Here is a 13,613-nt window from a genome sequence, read left to right as displayed (position 1 = left end):
CAGACTTGCAGCTGGCTTGTGAGGCATGTAAACAATTGAAGTCGATTGATTATGACTGCCTTATCACCTTCCCTTTGTATTCCCGATCAGTGATTCAGTCCGTCTGATGTGATTTGAAGCAGGATTTATATGGCAAGGACCTTCAAACCCCCCCGACCCGGAAAGAGAAGAAGAAGAAAGAAAAAAAAAAACGAACTCCCCTCCCGCTGTCCCTCCCTCTATGCTACTGGACAAATACAATCACATGGTGACAAACGAAGAAAACTAGTAGTGCATTCACTACAAACACAACAGGAAAATGCGACGCACCGCCAATTTTCACAGCGCTGCCCTCTGAACAAAGGGGACTGATTCGAAGAGAGGAACAAACGATTGATTGATGAGCTGTCCGAAGCTGAAGCAGTTTCAGTTGCGACGTGACTAAACCAACGATAAAAAGAGAGAAATCTTTACCCGTCCCGATGCGCCGGTCGTCTTTGCCCGGCGTGTGTTTCTACTTCTGACCAACCTCCACACAGCGCTCAGCTGCGATCACCACACTTTCCCCCCCTTGCGTGGAGAAACGACTAAAATATTTTGTGGTTTTTTGTTTCAATTACACCTAATGGCACAGCGTGTCTCCTCCACCCCCAGACGTTTTCCTCTGCCGATAAAAAGCCCACTCCGATCGCGCTCTGTTGGTGGTGATCTTCGCAGGATGGAGGGAGGGAGGGAGACTTGAGTCCTGCCCGTTCCAGGACAGCCACGGCAGCGGACAGGTTGAGGAGGTGAAGAGGCAGGGGTTGGTGGGCGGAGTAAAGGTGTGGCGGGTAGATTGATGGGACAGGAGGAGGAGGAGGAGGAGGAGGTCTGGGGGGCTGGAGGCGGTCTGTCGCAGCTGTTTTGGGGCTCCTGGCTTTGGTTGGAGTGATGGAACCGCTCAGTCGTGTTTCAGGTGGTCCTTGATGTCCTCTTCGTCTGTGTACTCTGAAGGCTCGTCTCCCGGCTTCAGCAACCTCCCAACGTAATCGTATTTTTCTGAGGATCACAAGAAAGTCAAAGTTTATTCTTTCACATCTTAAACCAGCCTTTCCCAAACTCTGGGTCGCAGACTGAATTTGACTGGGTCACCAGTTGGTGGAGTAAAATGTGTAACATGTTTAGTAGGAGTGTAACGGTACAATGTATCCGTGCTGAACCGCTCCATAAGGCCGTTTGGTTCGGTACAGTGCTGTATTCAAACGAGTACAGTGAGTTTACGTTAGCCGCTGTACATGGCTCTTTAATATTCATGTGAGTACTCGTCTATGATTGGCTGAGCAGGGAAGGCGTTTTAATATTCATGAGAAAAGTGGTCTGTGATTCGTGCTTTGTGATCATGTGCATATCATGTGGACGTGATGTCTCACAGTGAGCCAATCAGAAGATAAATATCAAAGAGCTTCTGTAGCCACAGGAGCTTGTGTCTGAATTGTGCATCATGGCTGCTGCTAACGACCAACCTGAGCTTGAAGAGCCTCCCCCCTCGCTGTGTAATGGCAAGTTTTTGGTTTAATAAACATGCTAAACAAGCAAATGGTTTTGTGTTGTTCCATACTGTACAGAAAATGTACCAAACCATGACCCTAAAACCAAGGTACGTACCGAACCGTGATTTTTGTGTACCGTTACATCCCTAATGTTTAGGAAGTTTATCTCAGGTGCATCTCTGTCTCTCATCACCAACCCCTCTGCAGATCCCCACCCCTGTGACAGTTCAGTTTACGTGCTCTCTGGCTGCCTGTCCGCACTGATCAGACAAAGACAGAAGAATAACTCTCTGTCTACGTCGCAATGTTTCCTCCAAAAACACTAAAACGCAGTGAAAAAAAATCAACATTTACATGGGAACGCTCAGGGGCTGAAAATGCTGTAGTAAGCATGCCAGGCCTGTAGTTGGGGCTATAACTGTCTTGTCCAGAAGCGGCTTCTGGTAGATCTCCACCGAAGTAGAGTTGGGCTGATCATCTGGTGTATTAGTGAATGCTAAGAGCAGAAGTGAAGCAACAGATGCTCATTTTGTTGAAAGATAGTCAGCAGATTCAGCAGCACAAGCAGAACACGGTAGCTCTGGTTGGCATGCACCAACCAAACTGTGCTGATTTCCTTAATTTTGGGGGATCGGTGATCAGAGATCAGAGATTGTAGATCGGCCCATCCATACATATGAAACTGATCTTATATACCCCTGGGAAGGTCTGACAGCCTTTGTTGCTTTTTGCACTGAGACCTAACACTCGGGACACTTGGTTGTTTAAGTTAAAACGTGAAGATTTTATTGTTTCACAGATATTGTTCAATGATTTTCAATAAAATAAGGTTGGAACATTGAAGGTTTATGCTGTCAGTTATAAAAAATAAAAAGTAAAAACCAGCAGGTGATCAGTGATCAGCCATGAAATTGTGATCAGTGCACCTCTACTTAGCGACGATCATAACAATGATACTGTTGTTTGCGCACGTGCGAAGCGGAGGGTGACGCCAGCATTTCCACTGAAAACACCGGCTTACTGTTAACACGACAGTTTTTTCAGATAAATTCCACTCTGGAGGCTGTTTTCAAAAGTTTGCATTTTAAGTCAGCAAAACTGCTGTTTCCATGTAAGTGCGAGGCCAAAACGCAACAAAACTTTTGCGTTTCACCCTAAAACCATTGTTGTGTAAACAACCCTTAAGTATCTATCTTCTAACAGCGGCATGCCTGATGTTTAAACATAAATAGGAAGTTGGCGTTACAAAACCCAAAGACGTGGAGAAAAAGACTTTGATGTATTTTATGTGGCGAGGTGCTCGGTGACGAGAGTTTGAAATTTGATAAACTGGACCGACGGTTTCAAACCAGACACCCGACATATACGGGAGAATCAAAGGAGTTTTACAGATGCTCAGGAGGCATTTAAGAGGAAATTTCTTTAGTTTTCACCTTTGTCAATGTCTCAAACATAAACACATCATTTCAAAGTGACCTACCAGCACTCCGACTTGGCAGGGAGTCTCCAGCTTTTTATCCCTTCCTTGCACTGTACTTCTGATTTCTCTTAATTATCCCCCTAGTTTTAGTACAGTCCCATGATCTCTAATATCATTTTGAGGTCAAATCAAGTCTTGTGCCTTTTATCAAAACTTCCAGAAACATCCACCCCTCTCCCTGTAGTTGGTTTGATCCAAAGATGCATGAGACCCTCTCTACCACAGTCAGACACATGGAGACAGCAGGTGGCTGTGAGACACTGGTTACTGAAGAGTTTATCAAAGCATCATTAACCATAAAAAAATCTGTTAACACAATATGTCATGAGTTAAACTCCACACTTTAAAAATAATCCGAAAAGTAAAATGTAGTGTAAGATCAATAGTTAAATGAAAACAACATTATTTCCATCTGTATATTGCGAGAAAGACTCAAACTACTCCCGAAACTAATAAAAAATAGATAAATAAAAAAGAAAGAAAAGGAAAAAGAAAGAAAACCTGCTTGAAATGAACAAAAACTAAGATGAGTTTTGGTCCTGGGGAGACACCAAATTTCTGTTTTGGGTCTTGAGTAAGAAAAGTTTGGGAACCCCTGACTGAAACAAATATGTTTTCCCTCTGCTTCACTGCATTTCATGACTTTTTCTGCAAACGACACAAAAAACAAACATGTTTGATGAGGCGTCTTCAGAAACAAAGCGGTTAAATATTCCTCATCCAGAGGCTGTAAACAAAAGACTTCTGCTCTCTGGAAAACGCTCAGTCATGCTGAATATTTGCAGCTGAGAGTTTCAAAAGAGTTCAGTGAATGTTTCTGTTTCAGACAGAATCACATCTGAAACATCACGCGTCTCTTCAGAGAATTTGCCAGAAGGACTCAGCGAGGGACGTCACACTGCGAGTCATTTACTCACATCTCCTTACTCGAATTAATCAGACGATGCTGGAGGATGCCAGCTCCTCTAAATCTGCCCGTCCAGCTTTAAATGTGTTCTTCACATCAAGCCGAGCTGCAGCGGAGCTTCCAGGAGCTTGTTATTTGTGTAAGCAGAGGCCTGGCACCACTCAGGGGGGATTCAGTCCCAGACTTAGACACTCAGAGTCCAAAAAGGTTTGATGGTTTCAGAAAAATTAGTCTTTAAGAGTGGTTCATTTCAAGTGTACAACAAAGTGAAAAAAGGAGCTTTTTTGCTTCATATTCTATTTATTTTCAAAGTTTATACCCGGAATATACCGAATCCATTAATTAACAAGCTCTAATGTAGGGATACTTAATAATGGACTTTTTGCTGATATCCGATATGTCGATACTTAACAACTCATTTAGTCGATACTGATATTTTTTCTAGGGATGCACCAATATGAAAATTTTGGCCGATACAAATATCAGATACTAATATTGCTGTTATGGCCAATATCCAATATTTACCAATATTGGTAACGTTCAGAGAGAAAGAGCGGCGCAATCGTGAGAAAAGACGATCATGGAGAGGGTCAAAGGATAGAGCACCTGAAATGAACAGGATCAAAAAAGTATGTTTTGTCAGAAACAGGGAGGGAGGCATAAAAGATGAGAGTTCACTCTTCTTAGGTAGTTTTGGTGTTTACAAGGTCATAGAAAACAAGATCAATTGGGTCTTAAAAGGTCGTTCAAGATGCTCTAAATACTAAAAAAACACTAAAAATTCAATTCAAAAAAAATGACTAACATCAGCCAATAATGATATACTAAAAAAAATGACCAACATTGGCCAATAACAATATACTAAAAAAAAGACCAACATCAGCCAATAACGATATACTTTAGAAAAAATGACCAATATCGGCCAATAACAATATACTCAAAAAAAATGACCAACATCAGCCGATAATGTGATACTTAAAAAAAATGACCAATATCGGCCGATACCAATATACAAAAAAAAAAAGAAAAAAAAAGTCGGCCGATACCAATATACTAAAAAAAATGACCAATGTTGGCCAATACAATACACTAAAAAAATATGACCAATATCGGCCGATACAATATAGTAAAAAAATGACCAATATCGGCCGATACAATATACTAAAAAAATGACCAATATCGGCCGATACTGATATACTAAAAAAATGACCAATATCGGCCGATACCGATATTGATACCGATAAATAATGCATCCCAAATATTTTCTGTCCATTTAATTGCAGAGATCATCAACTCTCTTCTGTATTTGAAGCAGCATTTTGTATCATGGTGCATACTCTTGTCACATTTTCTATTTAATGTTCATTTCTTGTGCAAAATGAAAAAAATATATACCTTAAAGATTTATTTATGAGAACTGCTTTTAAACAAAAAAAAATCCACAAGATAAATCCTACTTAAAAGCTGAATGATGCTCTTCCTGAGAAAATCATAACATTACTCACAACCAGGGCAAATTTGACCAATTTCATAATTGACAACCCAAATTGAATAAAATGGTTTATTTGGTAAATGGTAAACGTACCTAAAGTAGTTAGATACATGTACCTCACAGACTGCTGCTTAAATTCAAGTTTAACTTAAAACAGGAGACAAATATGGGACTCCTCAATCTGAACTGTGCAAACATAGCCACATAAAGTGCAAAAATATCTGCAGCCTTAGCCCATTATTTTATCGGTTTATTATATCGACAGAATTGGGAGTTTTGGCTAATATCTGATATCCGCCCATACTGACAATATTGTGCATCCCTACTCTAATGAATTATTTAACATTTAAGTAATGGTGTTTTACGTTTTTTAACTGAGTTATGGACAAAAGTTGTGACTCTTTACATAAGTCTATATTATACGGACTTTAGAGTTATTCAACATTTCTATGTCTATGCTTTCTAGAAATGTTCCTCATCATTTATATCACAGTTTATTTAAAAGAATTATGGCACAAAAATCACAGTAACCTAGCTGACAGGACAAGAAGACAGAAACCTGTCTCTACAACACTACATTTAGTGACGCTAACACAGTTGGTATTTCCTTCAAAGTTTTTCTTTACAGTTTGGTCTTTATAACATCTTTAGTAAGAGCAGCAGAAAACATTGATAACTCAGCTGATGAACAGTTAATGCGCCCCATGTACAGACAATTGATTTAAGTCATGTGACTTAGGAGCAAACCATTACTGATTTATAGTTTTTTTTTTTTGAGATTACTCAGTCACACACAAAGTGAATTTTATCTAAATTAATTATTTAAAAAGTTTTTAAAATACCTTTGTCAAGTTAAAATGATTATTTTAAACAAATAATGTTTAAAATAAATAATAATACATTTATTCTGGTGTTAATTTTGAAGAGGAAACTTGACATCTGAGAAATCTGACAGCACAAAAACTGCAAATTCCAACACATAATTTGCATTTTTTGCTAAATAAATGATGAAACCTGTAACTTTCTGTATTAAATGAAAGTGAAATATCAACCAAACGACCCACTGTAAAACTGATAAGTATACCCCATGGGCTTGAAATGTACCCCTAATCGTAGAATCCCTCTTAAAAGAGCTTCAGCTGTGTCAGGTTTGGGCTCAGGTTTCTGTGAGGATCGCCACATTTCTACGGTTTCAGAGTTTCCCGTTCCAAATTCCTCAGCATATGTGGTCGCGAAGGATATTTTTAGTTTAACTTTATCACCTCCAATCTTGGTTCAACTGCTGTCACTGGAAACAAACTTCTATAGAGATCTGAGGTGAGTAAGTTCAGAGTTAAGGAGCGGATCGACAGCACTACTTCCAAAATTTATCGGCTTCAGGTTTTTAAAAGTGAATTCTCCTCTGTAAACATTTTTATTCCTGCAGGCTGAATTTTCTTAAGCTCAAAAACAAACACTGGTGATTTATTGAAGTAAAGACAGTTTCACAAGAGCTCCTCAGTGAGTTCCTGTGGGCTGTGAGCTGAGCTATGTTAGACTTATAATTTTATCTCTCAAAACACACTCAGAGGTTTGGGTTATAAATATTTCAGGAACAAGGAGTTGTTTCTTTCCAATTTAGATGTTATTTTCTATAAAATCTGTGAGATAACATAAGAAGCCTCTGACTCTGACTCTGCAGAGGTAAAGCTGGAGACACAGCAGACGCACAGTCCGGGCTGTGCCCATGAAATCTGAGTCTAATCGATCTCTGTGAAAGTTTCTGTGGCGTGAAGCTCACCCAAGAACTGCATCTCCCACTCCCTCACGCTCTCCATCTGCACAGCGTTGAGGTCTGACAAGTCGTCGTACTCGTCCCTCAGGGCGTCTTTCTCCAGGCAGAAGGTGGCCAGGCCTCTCGAAGCATCCCGACCCGCGAAAATGCCGTAAGGACCATCTGAGGGAGAGAAAACCCCGAGGTCAGGGTGAGTGGTTTAGGTTTGAGCAGGTGAGAGGTTCAGGGACACATGAGTCAGTGTTCTGCTGGGTTCGGTTTGACTCTCTGCACTCTGAAAGTTTCACACTGTGGCAAACTGATTTGACAAGAATTCAAACGTTACAAACTCTGACCTGCATCATGTGACCACTGCTGCTGCTTCACATTAAAACCTTCCCAGAGGTGCCCGGGAGTACAGGACATGAGTTTAGACAGATACAGAGAGCACAGAGGGAAGGACTCAGGCTCCTCTTCCCAGAGTGACTGAAACTAACACCAGTTTATGATCCCATCCTTCAAATGAGCTGCTTTTTCATTTTATTTGAATGTAACAGGTAGTGTACAGGTTTTTTTCAGGATTTTAGTGATTTAAAATCATATCATCACATCTACATAAAGACATTACAGGTGCAAAATAAGAAGACTGTGGTCAAATAAGTGGTCAAAAAGGAATCATAACACTTTTCTCCGACTTTAATGTTATATTCCTTTCAGCAGACTGTCTGCTACAATTTGGTGTTAGTTGCAGGTTTGTACAATAATTTGTTTCCTGACGGTGTTGAAAATTATGATGACCTCGTACATATTTCATATTCCAGATCTTAGTATCCAGAATATTGCCAGGATCTGGATCGTACTTTTACATCTGTCAGAAATTATGGTGACCTTGTCTTGTATTGTTTTGCAAAGCAATCTGACAATTTATGGTGGAGTTATATACACATATGGTGAAAACGGCCCTATCTCACAATGATAAAGAATCCTTTAAAAAAATCCTAGATCCAGGAGGTGATCCAGATCACCTCCAAAATTTGATCACTCCTTCCTTATCCAATTTTGAACATTTCCTGAAAGTTTCATCAAGATCCGTTTGTTAGTTTTTGAGTTATGTTGTTCACAGACAAACAGAAAAACTCTCCCAAAAACATTACCTCCTTGGCGAAGGTAATAGTTACGAAGTTTTAAGAACTGCTGAGTTTACGAAAATAAAGGGATGACTGATCCAAATCTGAACTGTCAGATCACATCAGGCTTAATCTCAGCAATTTTTTCAATGACATTGAGAGGTCAAACACAGAGCATATTTTATAACAAATTACAAAATATACTCAAGAGAGGAGGGGTGGTAGTAAAATCCTTGTATCACAGTATCAGGATTTTTTTGTTGCATGAATTTAAATCACGAGTTTTGGTACTTTTTTTTATTTTAACCCTTTATTTTATTCTTTGTTTATAAGCTGGATAGGAAAAAAGAAGCAGTTGAGATGTCAGATCCCCTGTATAAATCCTAATAACTGCCTCTCATGTGATGTTCATTTTTTGGGAAAAATATGGCTTCAGATTAGGGCTGAACAATTAATTGAATTTAAACCGACGTCGCAATGTAATAGAATGCAATTTTTAAATTGCAAAGGCTGCAATTTAAAAAACAAAACAAAAAAAATCAAAGTGCATTTACTTTAGTTTGTGTTTTGATACTGATGAGAGATCAGTATGATTTCTATACAATTAATATTTAAATCTATGTTCACACACCGTTTCTTTTTCATGTTATAAAAAAGTGCATTCCACATGTTGACATAATTCAGTGGATAAGCCAGAGATTTGGTCTTATTTACATTTCTGCACTGTATTTTATGTGAGATCCATAGACAAGAGGATTCATATTTATTTTTTATTCTATTGTTCATAATAGGCCTGTTTTTCTGCAGTGCTTTGTTCCTTTCTCTGATTTCATTTAAGGTAATTAATGATAATTTTATTACAGGTCTATAAGGCCTAAAGTTAAATCAATCAGTCAATATTCTACCGTGATTGTAATAGTTAAATAAAGGTATATGTTATTTGTAAACATGACATGTAGGCCTGGCAAACAGGAAAAAATTGTTTGTATCTTACACTATCCTTGTGTGGGTTATACTAAGAATGGTATATTGCTTGTGTTAAGTGAATAATGTAGAAGATAAAAATCCTCCTAAAAAAATCACATGCTAAATTGCAATCGCAATATTGGTAAGAAAAAAATTGCAATTAGATTATTTTCCAAAATCATTCAGCCCTAATAGGAAAAAAGAAAAAAAGAAGATATGTCAGATCCCCTGAATAAATCCTGATGTTCATTTTTGGGGGAAAATATGGCCTCAGATGTAGTCTGTAGACATCATCATCATCGTCATAAAACTTTCTTGCTTGATCTGGTGTTCAAAAAGTGAACAAAATTGCCAAATTTGGAATATTGAAGAATCGCAATTTATAAAATATATTGTCCCAGCCCAACAAGAGAGGGTCAAAATATTACAGAGAAGGTGATGCATTCATCACTTTGGAGATAGAGGATGCAGGTTCTTGCTGTCTCCTGAAGCTTTAAGATGCCCTGCAGTCCGGACACCAAATATCAGAAAGCACCATACTAGAGCTATGCAGCAAAGTTTGTAAAAAGTACAACAGAGGTATGTAGATTTGGCCTCCATCTCATACTAATCTGAGCATTTACTTTGGGAAAAGTTAAATTTCTCACTTGCACGGTCAGACACTTGGCTACTCTCGCAGGCTTTACAGAAAACAACAGAAGTTTGGAAATCTTGTTGCTGGTGGTTTTGTTTGTTTTAGTAGATCTTAAAAAGTTATCACTTGTACATTTAGTCTGTTTTATTTCCAGTTGAAACTCCTCAGAGATTGTTTTGTGTTTTGCTCTCAGGTCTGTTTAACACACTGAACTCATTTGAACATTTGTATGAAAAGCACAGCTGCACATGTCTCACTCCTTCACCCTGCAGGCTTCCCTCCATCTTTTCTGTTTCTTAACTTTTCTAAAACTTCGCTCATCTTGCAGGAGACACATCATCTGATCAGCATGTGACACTCTGCCGGCTCTCTGCCTTTTCTCTTTTAATTGTGCAACAGAGAGAAAAACTCAGTCCACGGTGTTCAAACTGCCGACCACGATGCAGAGAAGTCTTATCACCTCGTAGATTAGATGTGCTCCCAGCCTTGCATAACTACAGGATCAAGCATTTCACAGATAAAACTGCTGAAAGCACTTCATGTAAATCTCAGTAACACTGCAGCGACAGCTGTGCACGGTTATTTTTACGTCAAAGTCTATTATTGGAGGCTTATTAACTTGAATATCATGGACAGTGACTCACAAAGGGGTGAAACGTTGCTGAGCTGGATTTGTGCTTGAATAATGAGTGAGAAATATTATTGACAGCTGGAAATGACAGCTTGACTTTCCTCCAACCAGAGTCTGGGGCTGCATCACATGTTCATCACTGTTTTTTAATGATTGTCAGATTTATTGATGTCAAAAATGGGAGTCGAAAGCACATGTGCAAAGAGAGCAAGCAGTGTGTGTGAAACATTCTAAAAGACAAAGGCATCATAAACTTCATTTTTATCTTATTGTTTGTTTGCATTAGGATAGAGGAGCATATTGTCTCGGATAAACTTCCTTGAACTCACACAATTTAATATACGACCCAACCCTGCCAGCTCCCGCTGGGATCTTAAATGTGTATCATAATTTACAGAGCTGGATGGGTTCTGAAGCTTGGCTCCTGTCCTAGCCGAGTGAAGTAGGAATAGCAGACATGACATATGAGACTGTGTGGGAATAATTATAGCAGATTACAGAGGAGATGGGTGAGTTTGCTGGGTTGGAGAAAATGCTGAGTAGCAGGCGAGAGTTGCTTTGCAGGAATATATGGAAAGAGGAGTGAAGTGAAGAAATGCAGCCTGTAAGATTGAAGAGTAAAGGGGACAGGCATTTGCATACATTTCTGTCAAACCTGTAAAGTCAGAATGTAAATGTGTAAGCACAGCACAGGTTTAATCCAAGAGGAAAGAAGGTTGTTTAATGTTCAAGAAGTTTTTAAACAGCTTTTTATTCAGTTTAACCGCATTTAGTCTCCTCTGCTGTGCATTTCTCAGATCAAGATAAGATAATCCTTTATTCTTCCCACAATGAGGAAATTTACAGTATTACAGCAGCAAAGTGTATAAGCATAACCTAGCAGCAGTTTGTACAGAAGGTGTGAAAGGTGAAGTCTCACATGGAGTCAACTTTTAAAAGCCCAAATTGTAAATCTTTGTGATTAAATTTGATCAAATAGCCGGGTTTAAAACACTACTTTGACCAACTGACATCAATTTGAATTGAAAATCAGCCTGGGTGAAAGGGAAGTTGAGGAAACAAGGTCCTCCTCTGTGAGGGATGAACTGTAACAATGCTTTAGGTAAGATTAGAAAAGCTTAGGTGTTGGAAATCTTAATCTGTGTTTTAAGAATTCTGTAGCTTATCTTGTGTAATGTAGTTCAGGTCTGAGAAGTCTAGAAGTATTGACCTAACCTCCCTCTTTGGAAGTTGTGAATAAGATGCTCACTTTAGCGTCGCTGTTATATTTAGCTTTTAATTCTGTAAGTTGGTTTTAGCCACAACAGTGTAGGCTTAGTAAATACAGCTTTATTGACGACTTTAAGGTATAAAATCATTAAGACAACCTTCCCGTATTCATTCATAGCGAGTCCCGTTATTGTAAACAAGAGCCCAGACCAGACAGCCAGACAGTACACAGTGTCTGTGTGCACGTCAACAAGCTAGCAGGCTAACACTAGCAGGCTAGCTGGGTAAATTTTGCACTTCAGTCTTCAAAGAGTAGATAAAATAAGAAAAACTTTCACAGGTTAAGAGTTTTTGATAAATAGGGTTAGAGGGGGATTATTTATCCTCTCAGTGGTGACGACCCTAAACAGTCACGCTACGTAGCTAACAGCTAGCATCCCATTCAAAAACACAGACAAAGCCCAGGAGCAGGCTTTAGCTAACCACAACGGTTAGCGCCCAAATTTTAGGTTCGGGACAGCTCACCACAGCGGGGACGTGTCAGCTAACACCACAACTGTCAGTTACACACCTCCCCGTACACACACTCACCTTTTCCGTAAAACTTTTTGCCGCTGGTCACGTCGAAAACTTTCATGTTGACAGCCATCAGGATGCGGGGGTTCTGAAGTCCGTCGTACTCCCGCAGCTGCTCCAAAGTGAAGTCCCGTCTCCTCATCTTGGGAAGCGCCGAGGCCTCGTCGCCCTGGGCCGCGTCAGAGACGAGCCGCCTGCCCCACCGCCGGTACACCGCCAGACATACCGCTACCACCACCACTAAAATACTGATATTCAGCAACATCCCGCCGAGGCCGAGCCCGTCAGACTCATCCGCTGCCCCCTGCCCGCCGCTTGTGTCAACTGGTCCGCTCGAACTGTCTCCATCGTCCGCCATACTGCACGGTTAGCGCCTACCCGCCCCTGGCCAGATGCTGCCTTCACGTCCTGTCGCGGATTACGGAGCCACTAGTTGAGCGATCTGTGTTGTCACATTGTGTTCTCTCTTCTGGGGCGGTGAAACACTGCCAATCATCGTGCAAACACACGGCGCCGTCAAGTAACGATAGGAATCCACTTTATCGATTGATTACTATAACAAGTTGTCCACACAATGCCAGCATGTTGCGGCAAATGCTCACAATTTGTTATAAGACGCTAATGTTTAACCGTTATAACACATAGTCATAGAAGTTAACATGAATACTTATGCACCGTTGGGAAGCAGGACATTAAAAGTATTTTCTAAACTGAGTTAACACCTAAAGTCCACAGTAAGTATGATTAACAACGGTTATATCATAAAATAAAGCTTTTTTTAGTTTTAACGATAATAGTTGTTTTTTGGGGGGAAATATGTCAGAAATTAGCGCTAAGATTTTCATCTTTCATGAAAAAAGCCTGCTACACAGAAAGCGTCCCATGTTTAACGTTTGCAATTACCGCTCCAGCCTTGGTCCAACCTCTCAGTAAGAAGTGAGATTTACGATGGACACTTGAAGGCATCAAAACACCCGCCCACCTTTCTGTTCTTCTGGACGCATGATTTTTGTCCCTGACAGTACCCGTACTGTAAAAAAAGAGATCACCCCACATCATCCAGATGCTTTAACAATTTCCTCAACAGGAGTTTATAAAAAGATGTGTGCTCGTTTCTGACGCATGTCAGCTTTGATGGTTGTAGCAGGACTCAGGATCTACCAGCCATAAATGCATTTTAACTAATAAAAATGTGTTTTTATTGGTATGAAGATACTTTTATGATCATAAACATGAGTTTAATGCCCCTTAATTTGTATTCTATCTTATTTTTAACTCACACACCTCCATTTCCCATGTGTTTCCCTTTCATGTCATTGTTGTCTGTATG

The 13,613-nt window shown here is 39.8% G+C and overlaps 1 protein-coding gene across 1 annotated transcript; it reads right to left on the bottom strand.

Moving 5' to 3' along the window:
- Positions 1 to 338: 338 nt before the first annotated feature.
- On the bottom strand, positions 339 to 12,776 carry pgrmc2 (progesterone receptor membrane component 2). The gene is made up of 3 exons (XM_074692858.1): positions 12,299 to 12,776; positions 7,168 to 7,323; positions 339 to 1,017 (listed from the first exon to the last, which is right to left on the bottom strand). The coding sequence occupies exons 1-3, from the start codon at positions 12,639 to 12,641 to the stop codon at positions 920 to 922; spliced, it is 597 nt and encodes a 198-aa protein (XP_074548959.1). The 5' UTR covers positions 12,642 to 12,776; the 3' UTR covers positions 339 to 919.
- Between the last annotated feature and the right edge of the window lie 837 nt (positions 12,777 to 13,613).

The sequence above is a fragment of the Halichoeres trimaculatus genome, unplaced genomic scaffold, assembly GCF_033239565.1.
Source record: "Halichoeres trimaculatus isolate MK-OKI-2021-1 unplaced genomic scaffold, fHalTri1.1 fHalTri1_scaffold_17, whole genome shotgun sequence".
Lineage (NCBI taxonomy): Eukaryota > Metazoa > Chordata > Actinopteri > Labriformes > Labridae > Halichoeres > Halichoeres trimaculatus.
This window is presented reverse-complemented; position numbering and strand designations above follow the sequence as displayed.